The sequence below is a fragment of the Sceloporus occidentalis genome, unplaced genomic scaffold (genome assembly GCF_023333645.1).
Source record: "Sceloporus occidentalis isolate IW3139 unplaced genomic scaffold, rSceOcc1.0.p SCAF_72, whole genome shotgun sequence".
Taxonomy (NCBI): domain Eukaryota; kingdom Metazoa; phylum Chordata; class Lepidosauria; order Squamata; family Phrynosomatidae; genus Sceloporus; species Sceloporus occidentalis.
In genome coordinates this window covers 1,684,607-1,708,758 of record NW_028317052.1, presented here as the reverse complement: position 1 = coordinate 1,708,758, position 24,152 = coordinate 1,684,607, and the positions used below count along the sequence as shown (strand labels likewise).

Sequence of the window (24,152 nt, the reverse complement as noted above, 5' to 3'; positions counted from 1 at the left end):
TTGGCTGGCAAAGGGGCAAGTGCGTCCTGTCCCCTCCTGCGGGGGTGTGAGTTGGGGCTGTGAAGAGGCTCCAGGGATATGTGAAGTAGATGTGCTAAAGGATGTACGTGTGTGCACCCCTGGAGATGGCATGACATGGTGCTGAGAGCACAGTCCCCCGTGGGTCACTTATGGATCTGACCTTCTAATGGATCAGGAGTAAGGACATCAAACATTCCTTTGGGACAAGGAGGAACAGGTGGCGATCACAAGAAGCACCCAGGCATTGGACTATAAAGCACAGGAGCTTGGGCATCTTTATACTTTATATTCAGTCTGTACAAGGCTTGTCTCTGTCCTCAATTTAGACATTAAGCCTTTCTAGGGTGTTAGTGGACAGCGGCTGAATCCAGCTAAAGGGGGGAATATCCTCCTCTCCCACCCAAATGTCTGTAACTGTCTCCTTATATGTTCTTAACCAGTAGTGGAAATGAAAGCAAGTCCAGCTTACATAGCTGTGGAGGTGATCATCGCTGTGTTGTCCATTGTGGGGAACGTGTTAGTGTGCTGGGCAGTGGCCATTAACAGCACCCTGAAGAATGCCACCAACTATTACCTGGTCTCGCTGGCAGTGGCTGATATAGCAGTGGGACTGCTTGCCATTCCTTTTGCAATCACCATCAGCATAGGCTTAGAGACTGATTTCCACAGTTGCCTGTTCTTTGCCTGCTTTGTACTGGTGCTGACCCAAAGCTCTATCTTCAGTCTTTTGGCTGTAGCCATTGACAGGTACCTGGCTATCAAGATACCCCTCAGGTAAGGTGTTCACAGGACTTCCTCAACCAGAACTGTAATTTGAGTCCCAGGTTCTCTGTCTGTGAGAATAGGGAACCTCTGTTTCTTCCTACTGTAAGCTACCAATATAGCTTATTTAATGTTAGTTTAGTGGACAATCTTTTCTAGATTTTATAAATAGATAGTTTCACCAGATATGTTATTGACTGCAACTCTCAGTATACCCAGGCTGGCAGAGCATGATGAGATTTGTAGTGCACACCAGCTGAAATAATATTTCCTAACACACATTTTATCCCCCTTATAGTCACAGCCCCTGACCCACTAATGTCATTACCAGCCAATGTCCTTGAGCACTAATTCACAAGCGGCTGTAGAGGATATTTAGATACAGTGTGTTAATGGTGTATTACTGTTAGTAAACCTTCTAGTGAAGTCTAAACAAACACCATGAATTAAAGACACCGTATACACCAATATGTTTACCTGGAGTTACCATTGTTACAATTGTACAAAGCAAAGTTTATAGACCTCTATACAGTATACACTGTGTAAAAGTACTGCAAAATATCTGAGACAAGTAATATGAGTGAAAGCCAGTTCAGAAAGTGCTTAACACCTCGGTGTTGCTGTGGAGGAAAAGCTTCTGTCTTTGTTTCATCTTTTATCATAAATAACAAACATATCTGTATTGATAGTACAATCACATCATAGTCAATGAAATTGTTCTTTACTATCGTTTTGTGAACACCTTTATACTGTTAATATTTTAGATTTTCACTATGCTTGAGACCTTGTCACCTAAACTTTAAAGTACTTCTTTATTCTAGCAGTCACATTCTCGGTTTCGTTTAATATTAGATTTTTAATTGCGAGTAAAGAAGGTATGTGTAGTATATTTTATATGTCACTATGGGGGATTATAGATCAGTCGTGGTTTTGGTGACCTTTACTTTCTATTTGTAGCTTATATTGGTAAAGAAGTCTCATTTGTGTTTTATTTTGGTTGGTTTCTTGGGAATGCTTGTCTGGGTGAGTGAATAAACATATTCATGGGAGATTACATTGTTTAAAGCTTTACTGTCTTTTTGTATAACAATGGCAATCAAAATTTACTGGCATGTAAAATGTAATTTTATGGTATTAAGATCACGCTTCAACTTAGTGGGTTCAGAGCTTTGGTTTGATTCATCCAGCTTGGGCGTGATTTGTTTTTTTTTAGCCCAGCTGCACATGTGTTGAAGACTAATACATTACCAAGTGCACCAGTTATTTTATTCACAGTATAATTGATTTAATGTGACCGTGAATGAATTTTCTAAAAATACGTCACTGCACTGTTGAGTTGCTATAATTTGGTCAATTTTGTAGATATCCACATTCATAGCAGGGCTTGAAAAATAGGGAGAAAGACATTTCTACATGGACAGAAGAGATTGCAAACAATTGTGAATCAAATTAATGATTTTTTTGTAACCCGGATACGGTTCATTAAAGGAGATTGATCTACAGGGTGGGAAACAAGAACAATTCACAAGCCTCTATTGTTGTGTTATGCGATAAACAATGAAGAGCTCTGATTACCACAAATATTGTTGATTTTAGGTAATCCTATTATGATCAAGTTAATTCATTTAATAGGTGGATATATTATGACGGGTTGATTGATAGATTGATTTATACTTGTAATGAGAATTTATTAACCTCCCCTGTGGACTGGTTCTGCAGAATGACTGAAGACTGGGATACGCAGATCTGTTAACTGATGGCTAATAACAAGCCAAACATTGAGGAACATCTCTGCTTAAACGCTTGTCTTTGCAGGAGGTTAATTATATTTTACCCAAAAACTAACATCAATTAGAGTTTTATTTATTTGGCCATAGAGAACCAGTAAAGATCATGTTTCATATTGAAATGAAACATAACATGTTTGGTTTTAAATAGTAGAAAGGGATAGATACAGTAGTTAAAATGCCAGGTTCTTGTGGTCTCAAAGAATGAGACATTCTTTTTGTCACTGTCCAACAGAACATTTTGGGATAGGCATTATGATGCCATTTCTAGGCTGGTTATTATTTGAAATTTGGCAAAATGTGCTAACAGCAAAAAAGTGAGATGAAAATACTTATGTAGACCCACGTTGATATTATAAGTTTTACACATTTCAATAGATCACAAGGATGATAGATTCGAAATTCTACTGCAATTCTCACTTTAAACTACAGTTGCATGTTTCTTAAGCTCTTCCTTTCACACTAGATGATAAGTGTTAATGGAAAGAAATGTCTTATTTCCTAACTCAGTTGCCCAAAGGGTAAAAAAAATGTCAAGCTTTGATGATTTAAAATTTAAGGAACATTTCTGTTCTATCTCTAGTAGGCTCCAGGAGTCCGCCTTCAAGCTTCTCACGCGCTGGTACAGAGTTCCGTTTGACTTGCACAGATTCCTGCCAAGTGTATCTCCCTTATGCTGGAGATGCGGTTCCTCTACTGGCACTTACCTTCATCTCTGGTGGGAATGCCCTCTGATCGTCCCTTACTGGGAGGTCGTCCTTCGTATTATCCGGTTTGTTGCTGACCCGGGCTTTGTCCTTGAGCCTTCTAGTGTGCTTTTACACCTTAATGGTTCCTCCATAGGTTCATACAAGCGGTCCCTTACCATTCACCTCCTTAATGCCGCTAAGGTGGTTATACCTCGTTTTTGGAGGCAACCCGTTACACCGCCGGTCTCGGCTTGGTTGAGACAGGTCACCTTACTCAGCCAATTGGAGGAGCTTGTCGCTTCCTCCAGGGGCTCTACGCACAAAAACGCCTTGAGGTGGCTACCGTGGCAGTCCTTTCTTGTGTCCCCCCAATTCTCCACACTAATACGGAACTGCGTCGGTGACTAATGCCCATCCATTCTGGGTCTCTTTGTTTGTATTGGCTGCATCGTTCAACCTTGCCAAGTATTGGTCGCGCAACCTTTGTTTCTTTTGGTAGACAACTCCTTATTTTCTTTTATTTTCTTTGTGTATTTTTCACTCTGCTCGGTCACTAAAACTACCCACTGGACAGTTTTCCTTGCCTTTCGAGGCTTCGGTTTGGTTCTGTTTGTTATTTTGTTTTCCTATGTGATCTCTGTACATCGAATTCAAGTTTGCGGTCGATACCTTATGTACCGGTCTAGTTTTGAAGTATGCATACTATTTCATGTAGATTGTGTTGTACCGCTTTTACGCTGCGAGTATATGTGACATTCTATGGCTACTTACGATGTACTACCTTGTCATTGTCATTTTTCGCATTGTATGCGCTCTGTAGCCTATTTTTATTTTTATTCTTATTATCTATGCTCTGACTCTTTCCCTTTTTATTGTTTATTGTTATTATCGCTGTCGGATTGTACTCACATGCCTATTTGTACTTTATTACCTTTTAATAAACGGAGATTTGGTAAAATTTAAGGAACATTTGACATAAACAAATGGTAGAAAGGATCCATTCGGCCAATATTGTCTCCTGATGTAAAGACTCAGACTTTACATTGTGTTTGGTCCTGTCTTAGATTCAAGATAGCTTTATGTCTACCCCATGTATGTTTTAATTCCCTCATTGTATTAATCTCTACCATATCCTCTGAGAGGCTGTTTCACTTATCTACCTCCGTCTAAGAAACACTTATTTGACGCAAAACATTCTTCTCAGATTACTGCAGTTACGTCTCTGTTTCCCTGTTCCTCAGAATCCCACTGTCGGGTTGGTGTGCTATACATGTTGTTGGTTGTATATTGTATACAAAGGAAGCATATGTAAATAGAAATTATAAGAATAGACGTTGATTTGTGTCTTTTTTAGTAATAACTGTAGGTTCCGGCTGTGAGATTAGGTATTACCTGTGTATCACTACCTAAACAGTAGCATTTGACCAACCTGCTTAACTGACACCTTATAACTGATAACAAGAATAATTGATCCTTGTTTTAGTACAGTGTTGTTTGTTTGGAGACAGAAACATGTTATTTTATGTTGTTTCTATTTAAAGGAGCAGTATAACCTCACTACTTTTAGCACGAGACATTTCTTTTAAGAGTTAACTTTACGGTTTAACTTTACGGCTTTAGTGTATAAAACTGTTGGAAAAGTTACACATTTGTTGTGAGGGCCATTTAATAAGAGTAAAACTAGAGAGGAGGCTTTGCCTGAGCTGGCTGGCTTATGTTCTGGAAACAGAGCCGGCCCAATGCGATCCTTAAAAATGGACCAGCCAGCTCTAAGGGGCAGACAATCAGAGGTAGTACGTGACCAAAAGCGAGAACACGCATGTCTAATAAATAACATCATAAATAAAGCTGGATAGAGTGCTTTACCGTCGAGAGGGAAGACATTTTCCTGTGTGCTTTCTTAAGTACTTCTCCAAAATTGTATGAGCAGGGTGCTGATGTTTGAAACAGCAGGAAATGGCAAATACAAAGAATTATAAGTAAAATACAGTTACAGTTAAATTATGTTTATCTCTCTCAGGATGCAGGAAACTTTACATATAGAAATACAATGCTGTGATTATCTCAAATATAAATAGATTTTACCTTTGGCTCTGGCTCACTAGATCATATGTTATTAAAAGCCCCTTGGTTTTAAAAGGAAAATCTTGAAAACCATAGCATACTTGCCAAATATCCCTTTGTTTCCCCACATCTTTCTGTCCCACTTTACTTCCCTAATGTCTCTTTTTAAGGAGCTCAGAATGTTAGTTATGTAAAGCAGTGTTAAACTTTTCTACAGTCCTAAAAGTCACACAATTTATTTTCTAAATATATTTTCTACCCACATCATTGTAAGCAAAATACATTCTTACATTACAAGTGTTCTTAAAGCCCTGCCTCAAAGCCATGCTTGTAGCCCCACACCCCCTCAATCCAGGGGCAAATGCAGGGGCATTTGCTTTATGGCCCTTTGTGGCAAATGGCCCCTACTTGCGGTTAACCTGTTGTGTAATTTATACATTTGCCTGCACACGCACACAGATAGTGCTTGTTGTGCTGAGTTACATGGGGTGCCACATGGGGGCACACTTTTTCATGAGATCTCTCCTGCAGCAGGGTATTTTGCAAAGACATAGTCTGCATTTCAGAGGGAGCTTCTCACCTTGTGTCATAATCGGGTAGTAAGAAGCTTCCTTTGTAGTTACTTGTGGTTACACCTTTGTGGCTGCATATCTGTGTATGCACATATAGCATTTGCTTGATTATAAGACAAGTTTTTTTTCCAGAAAATCATCTGAAAAATTCGACCCCATCTTATAATCAAGGTCCTTTTTCATTATCAGCGTCGCATGGACTAAGCCTAGAGGCTTGTCACTCACTCTTCCATGCTCCCTCATACACTCTCCTGCTCTCATTCACTCAACCTAACGTCCCTGCTAACCTGTCAGGGTTTCGGCCTACCTGCACTGGCTTTCCTCCTCATGGCTCTCTGTTTGTTAGGCCACGCCCCCTTCCTCTTCCAACTTTATGTCCTAGTTAACCCCTCCTCTTCCTGCAGGCTGTGACTATATTAACCAGCCAGTTCAGTTGCTGGTTGCCCTTTCGTGGTTCTGGACCTGTGAGTGCGTGCTTCCTTCCAGTGTTTGAGTCTTGTGTATGACCCGGCCTGTCTGACTCCCATTCTGGTGCTGACGCCTGCCTGCTTTTGAACTACGTGGATTTCTGGACTCCTGACCTTGGCTTGTATGACTACCTGTTCTGGCTCCTGACCTTGGCTTGTTCTACGACCACCCGCTTGTCTTATGTTTTGGATTCTTGTTATTATTTTATTTTAATAAACATTTTGACCAGTACCTTTTTGCCTCTGTCCTGATTCACTGGTACCCTGACATAACCTAACTTCCACATCCCTGAGAGAGAGTAAATTAAAGCATGAGAGTGAGAGAGTAAGTGAGAGTATGAGGAGAAACAAATTAAAACCAGTGTTTTTGCTTTTGTTGCTAATAGGGTGGTCTTATATTCAGGCCTTTTATTTTCTTTAATTATGACCCAACGTTTGTGGGGTAGTCTTATAATCGAGCAAATACAGTGTAAGCATTATGTCTTGCATATATTTTAATGTTTTTTCTGATAAATGTGTTTGGGCATTCGGTTAATTAAAGTTAACTTAACTCAGCTTTGTGAAAGCGAAAATTACAAAAGAGTGGAAGCTCAGTAGACAAGCCCTGGGAAGTTCCCAGGTATGGCCATGTCTTCCTGTATAACCAAGAACCTTTTTAGGAATAGGCGAGTCTCAGGAGCCAGATGGCGTCACAAAGTTTACTGCATGTTTCTAGGTTTTTTTTATACAATTTTGGATAGATCTGTATTGAGCATTTTCTCCTGTCTCCTAAAAAGTAATGACTTGGTTGTTGCGTTAATCTGTTTCTTGAATTATCTGTAGATGTTTCAACCCCTGAATCTGATTTATTTCTCTGGGCAAGGGAGCTGTAGCAGCTTTCAGCCTTCCAGCATCACTAAACTAAACAAAGGGCTGTTATATGTTTAGTGTAAATGAGTTTATTAGTATTCAATATATCACTGTTAAACGTTTCCTTTAATTGTCAAACCATTTCCAAGATAATTGTGATCTAACATTTTATTAGTTTGCCATATTAGGTTCTACTACCCCTTTGAACCAAAACATACAATGAATGTGTTTTTTTGTTGTTGTTGTTGTTTATGTAGTATTCTCTAGAATAACATAGGATTTTGAGCAAATTCATGGAAAGGTTTAATGGAACCAGAATAGCATAATTTATTATTCAGCCGTCACTAGCGTTAGAGAGCTGGCATTTCATTTAATAAATGATGGTGAAACTTTCTGTACGTCATTCATTATAAGCTTTTCGGCTAATGAGGGTTGAGCAGAAAAATCGTTTAGGGAGCTGGATGTGCTGAAAGGAAAATTACCTGTTATATATGCCTTCTGTACCTATATAAATCCTTCCCGGTGCTGCTTATTGCAATGTTTTTTTTAATTAAATATTTAGAAACAATAAAAATAAGTTGGGTACACTAAATATTCCCAAAGCCTACATCATTCTTAGTTACATATTTAATTAAGCTTCCTTGAGATATGTTATAAGCTTGCCTGTGCCCCTAGGCCTTTAAAACTCCTTCCTCCAGCTTAGCTGACCACTAGAACAATTCATTTTGGTACTGTTTGAGAGCAAAAGGGCAACGTGAAGTTAATATACTGAAAATATGATTAAATGTTAACTTTAATTTATAGGCTAGCTCAGGGCCGGCCGAAGACTTAACGCCGCCTGGGGCGAAGTTTAAAATGCCGCCCCCCGCCGACGCCGGGGGGGGGGCGGCGGCATTATCTACCCCCCCCCACCGGTACTTACCCTTAAACAGTCCTGCGGCGACTCTCCCTGTGCTGCCACGGTGCCGGCTTGTAATGCAGAGCGCCGGAAATTCACGTCACTTCCGGTGCTCTGCATTACAAGCCGGCACCGAGACCGAACAGGGAAACTCGCCGCAGAGGAGAGAGAGAGGGGCGCCGAGCGGGTAAGCGAAAACCACTCGGTGCCCCTCTCTCTCTCCTCCGCTTCAAAAAAAAAACGCTTGGGGCAAAGTGCCGCCCCTTCTGAAGTGCCGCCTGGGGCAATTGCCCCAGTCGGCTCCATTGTAGGGCCGGCCCTGGGCTAGCTAATTTTAGCCATCTTCCCCAGGTCTGCTTTGCTGAACTGGAAATCTGCACATGGACGAGGATAAGTAAAGTGTGTTTTTAAATAATATACTAAGAAATGCATATATACTATACATTTTATCAGCGTAACTCATTTATATATGTGTTACTGGTGTGTTAAAATTCTGAAATATTAACGGTTTAAGGGTACGGTTGTACTGCAACCTGCTGCCGTAGGCATGGGCGTAGGAACCCCTAAAAATCTGGGGGGGACAGCATTTTCCCCCATCAGATCCCCACTTTCTCACACACTATCTACCCCCTCTCACACTTTCTTACTATCTGCCCCCCTCCCTACCCTCCCTTCTCACTAGCTACCCTCTCCCTACCCTCCCTTCTCACTAGCTACCCTCTCCCTATCGCCCCCTTCTCACTAGCTACCCTCTCCCTACCACCCCCTTCACACTAGCTACCCTCTCCCTACCCCCCCTTCTCACTAGTTACCCTCTCCCTACCCCCCCCTTCTCACTGTCTACCCCAGGGGTGTCCAAGGTTTTTCTGCAGTGGGCCACTTCATCAGAATTGTATACGTGCGCGGGCCGCACTCATTTTTCACTGTGAGAAAATATGGCCTTTAATAAAATATGCAGATTAAAATAAAGTAAATGACACAAAACCTTTACTTTTCCTCTCACTGATTTCTGGGCCTAGAAAGTTTTGTGACTACAAATTCAGGACTCAGGATAATTAAAAATGAAATAGTTCTATTTATTCTAGGGATGCACCAAAATGAAAATTCTGGACCAAAACATTCACGGTTCACTTAAGCCAAAACCGAAAATGACCCCCAACCTTTAAAAATAATAATAAAAACTCACATTTTTAATAAAAGTAGGTAACACACCACAATTGGACCAAAAAAATTAGCAATATGACTTGGCATGATAGGAGTGTGATTGCTAACAGCAATCACACTCGTATCATACCCAGGCAGCCAAGCCAGTACATTCTGGTACAGGGTGGCTGTAAGTGATGTGCAGACCCCATACTGCTGGCAGCATCAATACACAAGGGGTCCCATCATGCCTAGGTTCCAGCACTTACACATCCAACCGTTAAAAGCTGTAACCTAGGCATGATGGGACTGTGATTGCTGTTAGCAATCACACTCCTATCATGCCAAGTCAGCCAGTACATGCTGGTACAGGGTGGCTGTAAGTGATGTGCAGACTCCATACTGCTGGCAGCATCAATACACAAGGGGGGCAGCTAGCTAGGTTTCAGCATGTACTGGCTGACTTGGCATGATAGGAGTGTGATTGCTAACAGCAATCACAGTCCCATCTTGCCTAGGTTCCAGCACTTACACATCCAACCAGTAAATGCTGTAACCTAGGCATGATGGGACTGTGATTGCTGTTAGCAATCACACTCCTATCATGCCAAGTCAGCCAGTACATGCTGGTACAGGGTGGCTGTAAGTGATGTGCAGACCCCATACTGCTGGCAGCATCAATACACAAGGGGGGCAGCTAGCTATGTTTCAGCATGTACTGGCTGACTTGGCATGATAGGAGTGTGATTGCTAACATCAATCACAGTCCAATCATGCCTAGGTTCCAGCACTTACACATCCATTCTATCACACACACACTCATTAATTCACAGATTCATTCCCTCAATCACACATACTCATTCAAACACCCTCCCCACCCCCTTACCTGCACTGCAGCTCCTCGATGCCGCTCACAGTCTTCAGCAGAGGGCGCGGCCTCCCTCTGCGTTCTCTGGTACTGCACAGAGGATGTGATGTAATGTCACGTGAACTCTGCTGGGTTCCGGTTCCTCTGTGCAGTACAGAAGACCCTCCCACAGGTAAGTAGCAGGGCTCGAGGTGCGGACCGCGTAAGATCGGTTGCCCTGGCCCTGGGGGGGATTTCTTAATTATCGGTCCCCCCCGCATGAGTTACTGGGGGGGATCTATCCCCCCCGTCCCCCCCGGTTCCTACGCCCATGGCCGTAGGCCCAACCAACCTTGTCCTAAATACATTTCTGCTGCCCCAATGAGACCTAACGTCAGATTAACACAAAAGTCAGCTGTGCAAATCCAGTTTTCAGTTTATTGTTGGTTCCTCTGCAAGGAAATGAGAGAGTCTGATTCTAACATGAGAACTATGTCTATCTGATTACATTCTAAATGGACAACTTAATTGATAGTTACTGTAAGAAGTGAGTGACTACACTCAAAACAGCATCACTAATGCATATTTTGTTAACTTCAGTATTGAATCTAATTTACAGCCATCTTGAGTACTATGTATAATGGCCAGTTCCTCGATCCACATGCAATTTAAGAATTGAGTTAACAAGCAAATGATAACTCTTTAAATGCCAGAATAACTCTTAAACAACAGAAGCATATAAAAATAATTTGTAATATGCATTCACCAAAACTCCAAATAATAAAAAAAACATGACCTTGGGGATAAGCTGCAGTTATCGCCTCTTTGGTTTTCCTGAAGCAGCCAATCAATGCATATTTAAAGAACACTTACATTACTCATACAGCATCTCACAAAAGTGAGTACACCCCTCACATTTTTGTAAATATTTTATTATATCTTTTCATGTGACAACACTGAAGAAATGACACTCTGCTACAATGTAAAGTAGTGAGTGTACAGCCTGTATAACAGTGTACATTTGGTTTTCCTATCACAATAACTCAACACACAGCCATTAATGTCTAAACCTTGGCAACAAAAGTGAGTACACCCCTAAGTGGAAATGTCCAAATTGGGCCCAAGTGGCAGCACTTAATACACAGGATTTGAGTACTACCATTGTAAATGTGGCACTTGTAAGTGTTTTTTTTTGTTACGAAAGACATAATATCATATAATAATAGCTCACAGAGGTGTACTTATTAAAAGCTAACACCAGACATCAACCTGCGCATCAGGTTGTGAACAGCCTTATGGTTTGGAAATGAAATAAACATAACAAGTCGGAGCCAAAGCATTATATAAGACATAAATTAGACTATAAATTAGAATCCTTATCACCCAAGCTTCCCATTAATTGCCCTCATTCTCAATTGTAACACAGGCAGAAGCTCATTTTCAAATCATTGTGGTTGAATAAAGGTGGTAGAAATAGCTACAGAGTCTTCTAGAAGCTCAGCTTCTTAAAGGGGAATGTATTAATCCTCTATGGCTGCATCCATTTTGATTACTAAAATGATCCAGCTGGCTTCTAAAATGTTCTTTCCGGCTCCAAAATGCTTTTTAGATTTGTACAGCCGTGACACCCTTCTTCTTCTAATGTCAATCAGTCAAAGAGCATAATTTAGCAAACATGTAGCAGGGTCTTGCCCCTCACTGGCTGTATCCTCTCAGTAGGGACTAGATGAAGAACAGCTGATACAGAAAATAGCCTTCATGTTTTCTTTTGTTCCCTGTATGGAAAGGCATTGACCTTAAAGTGAACCATCCTAAGGTCATTCGGTATTCTTGCAAGAAATGAGCATCAGCCCAGATTGTTCCCGTCAACACCAATCATGTTGTGATAGGAATGGTCGAATGTGCTATAGAGAAGTCCAATCAAGGACTTCTTTTATTCTTAGCATTAGTGCTATAATACAGTATCAATTTGGGACACATTATTTGTGACTTCCCGTAATTTCTGCTCCCATAGCAGTTAGGACTCTCGACCCAACCAACCAAAATGGGGTGAGAGGAAGGTAAATGGCTGGGAGGTATGAGAAATAAAGGGGTTAGTTGTAAGAGGCCGATTCAGGTAAAGGAATAAGAAGTTAGGGGTGAGTTGCAAGAGCCATGGAACAATGGGATTTGTTTCCAGCTTGAGAAACAAATAGGGGCTAGATTTGTAAATGGATGTCCTGTAAAGAAAACATAAAACACAATGTGAACACTGGACTGTTTTGTGATAAATCAAATATATAGTCATCTTACCTTTTGGTGATTTTTTTTTTTAACATAACCCTTGGTATCTTCCAACTTCGCTGGGACTCATCCAGGGAGGATGATATTCAGCAACCCTGTAGTTTAACAAACCCCCAAGGAACCTGGCATACTCTTTGAAGTATTCAGTTTCTAATATAAAAATTTCTGTATGCTCCACCCCATTATTTAAATGTAAGTCAATATTTGAATTAAATATGTAAATAAAGGAAATTAACCCCTTAATGACAAAGCCTGTACATGTACGGGCTCAAAATGCATTGTTTTCAATGGGAACAAACGCCCATTGTCCTTAAGGGATTAAAAATAACTATTTATTACAGATACACAACATTTAAATATATCTTACACACTTTAGTATTTTGCCAGAAGAATAGATAATGTCTGACAAATGCAGATCAACTGTATGCCATCGGGGCTGAAAGGTAATATCATGGGGGTGTTATTAGAGCTTCATAAACCCACACAGACCTACAGAGATCTGTCATGGAAATGAAGAAGAATCTCACTGGCCCAATGGTTTCCTTTTCTAACAATTCTCTATGTAGGCTTTGAGGTTAAAATCTGGAGCAGTCCTGATAAATTGCCTTAGGCACCCATTGATTTTATATGTTAATGCTCGTTTTGAGCTCCACTCAAATGCCTGGTTGAAATATTGGAAAGCGAAGCAGATCGAGTCCGTTTAAACAAAAGAACATGGAGCGCACATATAACGAGACTGTGAGTAGTAAAACAAAGACACTGATTTCTCCAACCGTAAGGTGACCTTGGAGTTAATACTTTATACCACTGTGTCCCAAGGGTTCGACTAACTCATCCTGCATGAGTAGGAAATGGGCTACAATCACTATAGCCTTGAGGGGTTTTTCTTCTTTTGTAAAGTAAGATTCCAGTTCAACCAACTTCAAACTTAGAGACCCTTTTGACATAAAAATGGAAAAACACCTGGGTCACAGAGACTGCTTCTAGGAATCAGGATTGTCACTTTAAGCTGGGACTTTCCCTTTCAAGTGACTGGTTTTGTTCGTAGGTAAATATGGAATTTTTAGTTTACAACAGATGGCTTGTTACTTACCCTTAAATTTAACTGGAAGTCAGGTCAGGATATGGACCAACAAGAAAACTTTAAGATAAAAATGGTGCATCACACATCACATATATATATATATATCACATAGTGAACACTATCGATATGGAAATGCAGTTGCACTGTTCCATATGCTCTGCCAATTGTTACAGGAATATTCATGCAGATCCTGAGAAAATGAAGTTAAGGTGGTTGTTCCCATTGTACATACATTAAGGGATCTTATATTATTATGATCCATTATTTATTACGTGTCAACATATTACACAGCTCTGTACAATTTAAAGAAGGTGTGGAATATATTCGTATATTTTAATAAACCCTATTCTGCACATGTATTTTGTGTACAGAACTGGAAACATGGTAGATCCGCGTGAAATTTGTCTGGGTGTATAATGTGTTGAGTGCTTATGATACCTTCCCATAAACCTGTGGTTTTGGACAAGCACAGCACTGTTAATAATTGTACATTTAATCAACATGAACTTTTAATGGTAAGGTTATTTATAATCTGGATGTGATACATGTTCTAAATATACTGTAATTACTTTACACAGTAGCAACTTCTTTTTTAACTATTAGATGCTTAGAATATAAGACAATAAAATAAACAATGTTGTATAAAATGTATTTCAGTACATAAAGTTCCAGATGTTGTGTGTTGTGTGTCCAGGTGTTGTCCACAATGGGAGCAATAACCACATGTTATCTTAGAAGGTCTAGATTTTTTTATTTTGAAAATATGGTTAACATACTATATTTAAAGTAGGGGGTATATTTTCTTTTTATTTGAATTTATTTAGACATCTAAATTCTATTTTAAAATTCCCAATAGGTATGGGTAATTTCCTTAGTAATCCTCTTTTAATTTATGAACCAACAAATGACCAAAAGCTGTAGGTAAGAAGCCCAGATGAAACAGTAGTGGAAGATACCTTAAAGACATCACTCACACATCAGGCTATTATGAGATTAGAAGATTATTTTCCTTCTGTCGTCACTATAATCTGTGGTCCTGAGGGAAGGAAAGAATATAAATGTGTGACTTCGTCATATATAAATACATTTCAATAATGCTACTGGGGACAATTATAAGTGTACAGAATGGTGTAGTTAATGAGTGGTATTACTATTACATTCATGATTTTGTTAGCATTTCATAAAGCATCAAAAGTGGTTGATTTATAATTAGTAACATAAAAAATGGAGTCACTTATTTAACTAATAGATGTCAAGTGTTTGTTTTTTTACACATATAAATATAGACCGTTCATAAGTAGTGATTGGCCAACTGCATTTCGAGGCCTCAGTATTTATAAATAGGAATCGACAGTCGTGGGTCACTCTCCCATATACATCTGGGGTTTGGGCACTCGGTGGGGTCACATGTATGGAAAACATTCATAGCAATTGAAAGAGGAACACACAAATGGGATTACCACCAAACCACTTAGACCTATCATCTTAAAAAGCATCTTGGATGTCCAAAGTTCTCCCTCCCCCAACTTTTTCGGCTTATTAATGGAAAGGTTTGGTGACAAAAAGGGTAAGCAAACCACAAGACTTGGACAGTAGTAATTCCTCCCACAGCAAAATATAATACATGAAATTGAATCATAATGGCCACCTCCCCAAACTCTGTCTTCCTTTCTTGCTGCTTCAAAAGTTTAACCACAGTTGAGCATCACTGTTAAAAATAGAACGCCTGGGACTAATCAGCATAATCCATATAGCAATGCTATGCACAAATTCCTCTCTAGCAGCTGGCACGAATGGAAAAGCTGTGCATGACATTGTCAAAATGGAAATGTGGCGTTGTATGACCCTACACAACTAGTGTGGCAGCTTGCACTGCATCCGAGAGGGAGGACCTCCTGACCCAGTCACCTGTGTGATGCGTATTTCGAGTGCGTGCCATTTGACTGAAAATATTTTGCGCATCAAAGTAGTTTTGTGTGTGTTTTGAAGGGCCAGTGTTGCTACTCCACCAATGTGACTGAGAGTGATCAGTGTATTTGAGTTTGTGTCTATCAGTTAGTCTTGTTCTTCACAAGGGGGAATGCTCCCCTGCAAAAGTGAATTTTAGGGCCAATGTATACTTAATACCTAAAATATACGGTATGTTCCCCTACATTGTAACACAGATCCTTATATTTTCTGTGTGTACTGGAGGGGCTGCAGATTGGCCACGCGAGATTTCTGTTATACACCAAAGCCTCACATGTACAAATAATGCATCCATTTAATAATAAGAGAATACCTTATTATTTTCAAATATATAATACTTTAATAGTGGACTACAACTCACGTGACCCCAGTGGCATATTTTAGCCTAGGCCACTATGCCACGAAAATGTGGACCAAGATATGACATCATATTCCAAAGTTCACTGTGAGCTTGCAGCATGAAAGACTTAGACGAAGGATGTGCGTCTGAATGATTCCAGGATGAGGTCTAAATGTTCAATGTTGGGGGATTGCGGGTGAAAGACTAGAAGTGATAATTAGAATGTTGCTTAAAATATGTCCAGACGTTATCACAAAAAGCTACTGAGTTACCTTTCTGCATAGATGAGCTCAACCAGGATCTGATTCTATTTTTACACAGAAGACTGTTCCTGCCAAGGAACCACGCTTCAGATTTCACCCATAGTAATACTGGCATGTATGCTTTATAGGTTTAATAAAAAGGTGTGTTGGTGAGTCATCGTGACACATCTTGGGAGCAGATTTGTTTACTTTAATATAAAGCTTCTTCAGACTTACCCAAGGAACAATCCACAACACCTTGCACCTTGCATCTTGCATGTATTTCATGGAAGCAAAATGTAAATGTGATCTGCTAAGATGAAAATAGGACTTTCATGATTATCACTAACTAGCTTTTAATTTCACAGTATTTACCATATGAGCAGAGCGTAGGATGTGACCCAATCTGTATTGTTGTAAGCTGGAAATATAATATTGTATATGTGATATTCTTATACCCTGATAATATCCCGGAACCCTAGGTGACCATTCATATGGAGGGACATTGGAAAACATTAGATACCCTCTCTAAATTACATACAGCGTAGATTGTAGCACTCCAGTGATGCATTTTTATTTAAATAAATAATTTTTTGCTTTGTGTAATTACATTTATAAAACATTTTACAACAAATGTAAACAAATATCTTTTTTCAGTACAGCCAGGCTATATTTGCAAAAAGTGTCACAAATTTCAGACTTCACTATTCTTGTGCCATTCTAAGATTAACTGACATTTGCAGCATTGCAATAACTCTTATCGCCCATTAAATCACTGCTTACCAGTAAGTTGTGGTGGCTTTATATATACTCCTTTCAATATGAGGAAAGCTATGTGCGTATGGTAGGAAAACTGCAATTTACAAAGTGTGAAGTCATCATAAACGAGGTCTGGGAAAGATGTGATCCATGACACAGGGCTGTTCCCAGAAGAGCTTCTGGTGCATAACATTTTTGAATATGTAACATAGATGTTTATGGATGTACCTATTTCTGGCTCTGAAAATATCATAACAAGTTTTTTTTATTTTCTATCTGTCTCCTAAATTTTTCCTAAATTTGTTCAGCTCTGTCATAGCAAATCTGGATACTTCAAATTTCCCTTCCCCGTTTTCCTCTTCTGATGCCCTTATTTTCTGGGAATAAAATTGTGTTCTAAACGCCTTATTCAATGACATGGATAGCTATTCAGTAAGTGACAAACTAACATAGTAAGCTTTGTTAAAGCCTTGCTCCCTTGCCATGCCTCTAAACAAACAGCCCGTAACAAATGTTCCCTTCTTAGACAATTTAAAAGGTTGAAAGGACTTTCTCTATAGTAACTTCCCAAAACATACAATCAGTGGAAGAAAAAGAGTGTCAATCACCAGCTAATGCCAAGAGAAACCTTGGGCTTCAGAAGAAGGGATCTATTAAATGCATCTTGGATCACACCTTTCATGCATACTGCTATTCTGAGCAGTGAAATATGGTGTGTGAATTACCTTCAGTAGGTTGATTGCACATATTGTTTATATAACACGAGAGTTGGGGAGAATGCCAGTTAAATACGACATGCACGGGATTTTACCCATCCCAAGCCAATACTCCTGGGGTAAAAGCACTCATAATTAAGGCGTAGACTATAAGGATAATGCACATTAAGATCTTGTTTAAATAGGGAGCCCTGGACAACATTGTAAAATCACTAGGTGACCTCCTATAGCAAACTATGGCTCTCCAAGTGTGAAAATTTCAATATCTAGTGGCAAACGTACTTTATGGTCATCTGATGCTTTAAAGTTTGTTTTGGTCAGCCTGCTGATTCAATACTGAAACTCAAGTAAAACCTGTTTATTTTTTATAGCAAAACACACCACAGATCTCTACTAATCTCTTTGGAATTGATGTATCACTTTCATAAACTCTTAGGCCTAATGAAATCTGCTGGTTTCACATGGATTTTTGTTTCTATGGCATCCACCACTAGGTGCAGAAAGAAAACTTTTCACTGAACACAGCTCTGACCAATACATTATCTCCAACATAAGAAAAACCCACATTTTAGCGGGAATGATGTAAAGGCAGATCTATTTGTATCACATATGTATCACAGCCACCACCGTTCATACATATACTGCCACCATTTTTTTGTTGCAAAAAAAAAGGACATACTGTCTTGCACAGAAATTAATTTTCAGATGCTAATTTCATATCCATTGCTGTAAATTGAAGGCTGAAATGCACCTGTACCCGGTTATGACACAACCCCCAAAAATTACCAGATAATAGTAATTGGAACTCGAGTGTAGCATATGTAAGTTCCAAAAACACTTTGAACACATGACTCCATGTAATTGTTATTCATGTAAATGTTCTCAATTATTAGTGTCCTGATTTTTAAATATAGAATTCAGGAAAAGTGGGGGAGATCCACTTTTAACCTTTTGATTTCACTGCCCAGTAGTCTAGTACACAAGGCAATATGGCAGTGTTTGTCTACTCATTTATCTACCTTGCATACGGATCATCTTGGTGTCATTGTGATCAGCCTCTGGGGATATTAACAGTAATCAATATGTGTACTGCAAGAGAAAGAAGAAGGGTTATAATGAGCATCCAGGGCTTCTTTAACTTGAGATATATTACTTTGATTTCACGGACTGGAAGTCGGTATGTCTTACACTGTTTTGTATTATTGCAAAGAGTACATCCAACTTGTTTATCGGCTAAGATGCTCAATTATGTCAAATGGTACCATTTAAATTTAGCATATTGTGACCTCCAACCAATGGAGGCTGGCAGAAGGTGGTGGGACTGGCAGTACAGGAATAGCTAGCTTGTAGACCTGGCTTGCTTACGTATTATCTAATAAAAGTCACATTGTTTTGTGTACTGATTATTTTCTCAAGTCATAAGCAGTTGTTTGCATTGTGATATTTCATTAACCGTTTTAGGAACTGATCCATGTGGAATCAAGAGCAGTATCTTTTAGAGGACTCATATATATAATGTATCATTTGTTTCTCCTTGTTGTTTATACCCCAAAGCATATTATAAAGATGGATATGCCTTGCCACAACAAACATAGATTATGGTTCGATAACTGATTTCAATTATTTAAGAAACAAATCATGTCATAAGATTGTAAATTGTATTATAACTCCAGATGAGGTGTTCCAGAGCTGATTTGACCTCACTGCACCTGTCGTCGTTGTTGTTGTGTGCGTATGTGTACTTTAGTGTCTGACGCTTTAAAAGCATTTTCCATCTAATTTGGTCCATAAGATCTCATGTGTTTACTTTCAGCTTACCATCCTGGTAACCTAACCAACAAAGGGACAGTATGCAGCTACGATGAGCTGGAAAGGTGTTTATAGAATGTCTTGTGACATTACAGAATTCGCTGATGTCCTTGCATAACCCATGGACTGGACTAGAAGCCCTCATTGAAAAGGGAATTCTGGTTATGTTGCAAGTTCTTTTTTTTCCAAAATCTTTATTTAGACCTGTAGACTGCCAACGTTATCAGTCATACAATACTTGGGTGACATTCCCAGCAGAAACAGCACACAATGCTGATGGTTTATAGCTATACTAATGAAATAGGTTTGTTTTGTATTCTTTCTCTGGTCCATGCCATTTATTAAGACTGAGCTATTCTATTGTTTACAACAGACAGTATTATAAAGAGTCAGAGTGTTTGTTTAGTAAACTAAGTTAACTGAGTTAACACAGTTGCCCACAAATATATTATGTAAAATATGTATGTATATATTTTCCAAAATATATTCTTAATCTGATTCAGTAATATAAAAATGGACGTTCCTCTTTAAAATGTATTTTGTAAATGGATTGAATGCTCTAGGTGGAAACAGATTTAGAACTGCAGGTGGAAAGTTTGTTACCCCAGTCCTTCCCATTGATACCACCCTTTGAGAATTTGTAGCTCTAATGCCACAGCATGACTGGTGTATTCAAATTTGTATGTGTAGAGTACAGAACTGAGAAGTGGTTAAAATGCACTAGGCAAGCAGAGAATGACAAGCCATATCCAGGCCATCTTAAGCCAGCCATGTGTTGGTGGAAGTTATCTGTTGGTTGCTTGGGGGTAAGGGGGGAATTATATATGTAGCAATTTTTATTTTCTTTTTAAACAACATTGCTATTACATTTTGGGCATGGGTTGTGCTTGTTCTCATAAAACAATTTCTGGCCCATTCTGGCTCCTTGGCTTTGACACAGAGACTCGTGGTTTGCTCACTTCTAGGAAGTCACCAAACTCTTTTTCTTAGAAACATAATATAGACGTTAATCATGATTTTCTTTAACTTTCCATTAAACTGTTTTTGTGGTGTACTGTGCTTTCAAAACCGTGTTAAGTCACTTTTTTCAATTAAATCAATAAGAAAACAAAAAATATTCTTAGTGTCTTCTGAACAGCAAATAAAATGAATTCATAATCCTTTAAGGTACATGCAAAGAAACCAAAATATTCCAAAAACTGAACCATTAAACATTTTTGTAAAGGAAAGACTACAATCAGATGTGTTAGCTTCTCATGGAAGACGGATTGTTGATAAAAACGTGTCCTCTTCCTGCCTCTTGTATTTTTATTTGTATAGAGAGATATGAGAGGACTTCACTTACTGGCTCATTAAGCACTTATGTCCAAGCTGTTGTCATTGCTTTTATGTATTGCTTTTGTGAACATCAGCCGTGTTCCAGGCAATCAGCAAACACCCCATACTCTCTTCCTAACACCGCTGTAGTTGTCATTAAACCTGTTCTTGTAGATTACAATCAGATACGTTGTTCTTTGTCAGTCTGCAAAAGGGGAATGCAACCTGACAGTTGTTGTCAAGCTACAGTACACATATTCCTCAGGCAACCGTGTGAACATTAAATATAGATATTTAATACATAATGGTTTTATTGGAGAAAATAATGGACAGGATATACATTGCAAAATATATGTGAGCCAATGCCAGATTATTGATACCTTATGCAGGGAGGCTAGAGGGTCGTTATCACATAGGGAGTTTATGGAGTCACTTACAACACAGTTAAGTTACAGGGGCCCAAGCAAAGAACCAAATAACAGTCTAATCTAGAATGTCAGAGGCCTAGTTGTATATTTACTTTACTGAGAGGGTGGTAGTTAAGTTGTACATCCTCCCAGCAGAAGTGGTAGAGTTTAACACAGTGAAGAAATTTGAACATGCATGGAATAGGCATATGGTTGTACTGAATCTTAGACAGGACCAAGGTCTGATTAAGGTTTCACAAAAAAAGCAGGCAGACTAAATGGATCAAATGGTTCTTATTGGCCATTAAATTCTATGTAAGACCTCTAAGAGTATAGTCGATGCATGGTTAGCCACCCAGTAAAAGTAACAAAGTTTGCCACAGGAAGGGAATTTTTGCATGTGTATTTGGTAAAGGCTATCCTGAACGTATGACAAGACCAAATAGGGATTGAAGCTTTATAGCAGATAGAAAAATCCGGGAGACTAAATGAGCCAAATTATTTATCATCACATATCTCATGCAAACATTTCTCTTCCCATGTGTATTCCAACATTTCACCATCCATTTTGGTAGAATAATGTTTTCACCTGTCCTGTCTAGATGCACTATTTACTTTGATAGTTTGTAAGACTGTTGGATAGCACAAGCAAATTCCTTTTCCAGGCTGTTCATGCTCTGGATGGAAAACAGAGCATGAACAGCCTGGAAAAGGAATGAGAGTGTGAGTGAATGTGGCTTATATTGCTTCATTTTCGTCCGATTCGTGGGGGTCTGTCCTCGTTTTCGTGGCTTCGTATGAATCGCATAATTTACCAAAATTCTGTACATTTGCAATTCGTACGAATCTGAATGCACAAGTCTAATATATATATACATACATATAATCTTTTTAGACCATGTATTGTAGTAATGCCTTTTATTGTAAGAGATCATCATACCTGGAAACTCTCAGGGTTTGACCTGGAGATTGCCGGGTGAGCACTGCTCCACCGGTTCTCCGGGTCAAGATCCGAATCCTCCGGGTCGCCGGAGCAGGGTCTTGACACGCCCCGCCCATTTTTCCCTTTAAATGGGGGTATTTCCTGCCATTGATGTCAGCGGGAAGTCCACCGACATCAGCGGGAACTCCCCTGACGTCAGTGGGACCGCCCACCGACGTAGTTTACACTTAACCACTGTTTATTACTGTGTTTGTTAAGGTTTATTAATTAATTATTGACTATAGCATAACTGTGTATTTGTGAAATATAGAGTTCAGGTATGGTGGTACAGGCCTAACCTTGGCCAGTTGTAAATATAAGGAATTTTTAGACAAATTAGATATTTCTTGTGAAAACACGCTGCATTCTGCCTCACAGGTACCGTAAAAAAGGGTTTCCTGAACTGTAGATAGAAATTATCGACTGGTTCATTATTGCTAAATCAGTATATATATACAATTTGTTTATTTTTTGAAGAATAACAGTTTTTTCTGCTTTGGCCTTAGAAGCAGGTTAGGTATATTATTAAAAATGTCACATCATAATATATTGAATTGTATTAACAAAAAATAACGTGTTTATGGACATTGTTTATCTTGTATCAGTATCAGAGCAGCACTAGAATTCAATAATCATCAGTTTACTGTAATTAAATAACAATGAAAATAAACACATTGTTTTACTCGTTAAATGGTACTAGGCTGTATTTCTGCCCAATGTCTTTCTTCTTATGGTTGACATTCCCCTTGAGTCTTTAAACATGTATAACATGGACTTTTGTCAGAAATATGTCCAGGACACAGACACTATTAGCAGCCTGTGGTCTGCTCTAACAAAAGGATAGTTTTAAAATATTATTAAGTGGTCTAAATTTGACCCTTGAGGACTATTTTACATTCTGCAAGCTGCCTGAAAAACCAATTGCTCATTGCTGATTTAAAGAATTCCACCTTCCAATGTCCCTCCAGATATAAGAGAAATTTAGAGGGTAACAGATGAAAGGGAAGACAAAAAGAGAGTATAGACTTTAGGAAATCAAGTGACATTTATTAATTTTTTAACAGTCTGCAGATTCAGCAGAATAAGCTGCCAGGTGTGTAACACACATAGGGGCACAGGATAGGCATCCCTACCTCTGCGTGAATGAAGAAATATTTGCCTTGATTCTGAAGTATATATGATCCACCCAAAAATATATTGTTCATATATTTGTTTTAACTTACACCATTGAGCAATCCACTGTAACTTAATAACAGTGTTTACATAGAGAGATTGCAAAAAAAATATGCAGAGCTGCCATGCTATAGGTGTGTAATGTGACAGTCCAAAGAGAATTATTATAACCGTCTTTATATTTGCTATGATGAAACAATATTTTCAAGAGTCACCATAGCGACTTTAAGAACGAGGACCACTTCACTTGAGTGCCTGCATTAATCTCATGGTTTAATACGAGTGTTTAAAGTGAAGTCACATCCTTTTTACATTGGGCAAAACATTACATTAATTTGAGACTGTGGGTACATTGAGGATCTTGGGTCCATTAAGAGGAAACCAAGTCATGGAGACTGAGGACCAGAAACATAAAGAGTACTTTTGGGCTGTAGATTTAGAATGTAAAGCAATCACCAAGGAAAGCAACTCAATATTTCTTGCCCATATTTAGCACTTTGCATCTGAAGTAGGATCTAAGGCAGGGGTGGGCAATTAATTTTCCCATGGGGCCACATGAGAAATTGGAATGGTTTTAGAGGGCCAGACCTCTACAAACTACAAACTCCGAAGCCTTGTCCATTTTGTTAACTTATGTGCTGTTTAATAAAGTTATTCAAGCCTACGTCATTGGTAGAGGTGCTTGAATAAGTAAGGCCTGAATAACTATTAGCACAGCACAGAAGTGAACAAAATGAACAAGGCTTCGGAGTGCATACCGTATTTTTCGCTCTATAAGACGCACCTGCTGATAAGACGCACCTAGATTTTAGAGGAGAAAAAAAAGGAAAAAATATTTTGAGCTAAAAAATGGGCTAAAATATTTATTACAATAACTGAATAAGCTATGAACACAGTAAGACACACGCAGTAAGACACACACAGACACAGTAAGACACACACAGACACAGTAAGACACACACAGACACAGTGA

General features: G+C 39.0%; 1 protein-coding gene across 1 annotated transcript in view; it reads left to right on the top strand.

Annotated features, from left to right (window-relative positions):
* Positions 1-469: 469 nt before the first annotated feature.
* The window catches only part of LOC149286073 (adenosine receptor A2b-like), a 35,902-nt gene continuing 12,219 nt past the window's right edge, over positions 470-24,152 (top strand). Inside the window, exon 1 of the mRNA XM_089494412.1 lies at positions 470-795. Coding sequence (XP_089350538.1) covers positions 470-795 — 326 coding nt within the window. The remainder of the gene's footprint in view (positions 796-24,152) is intronic.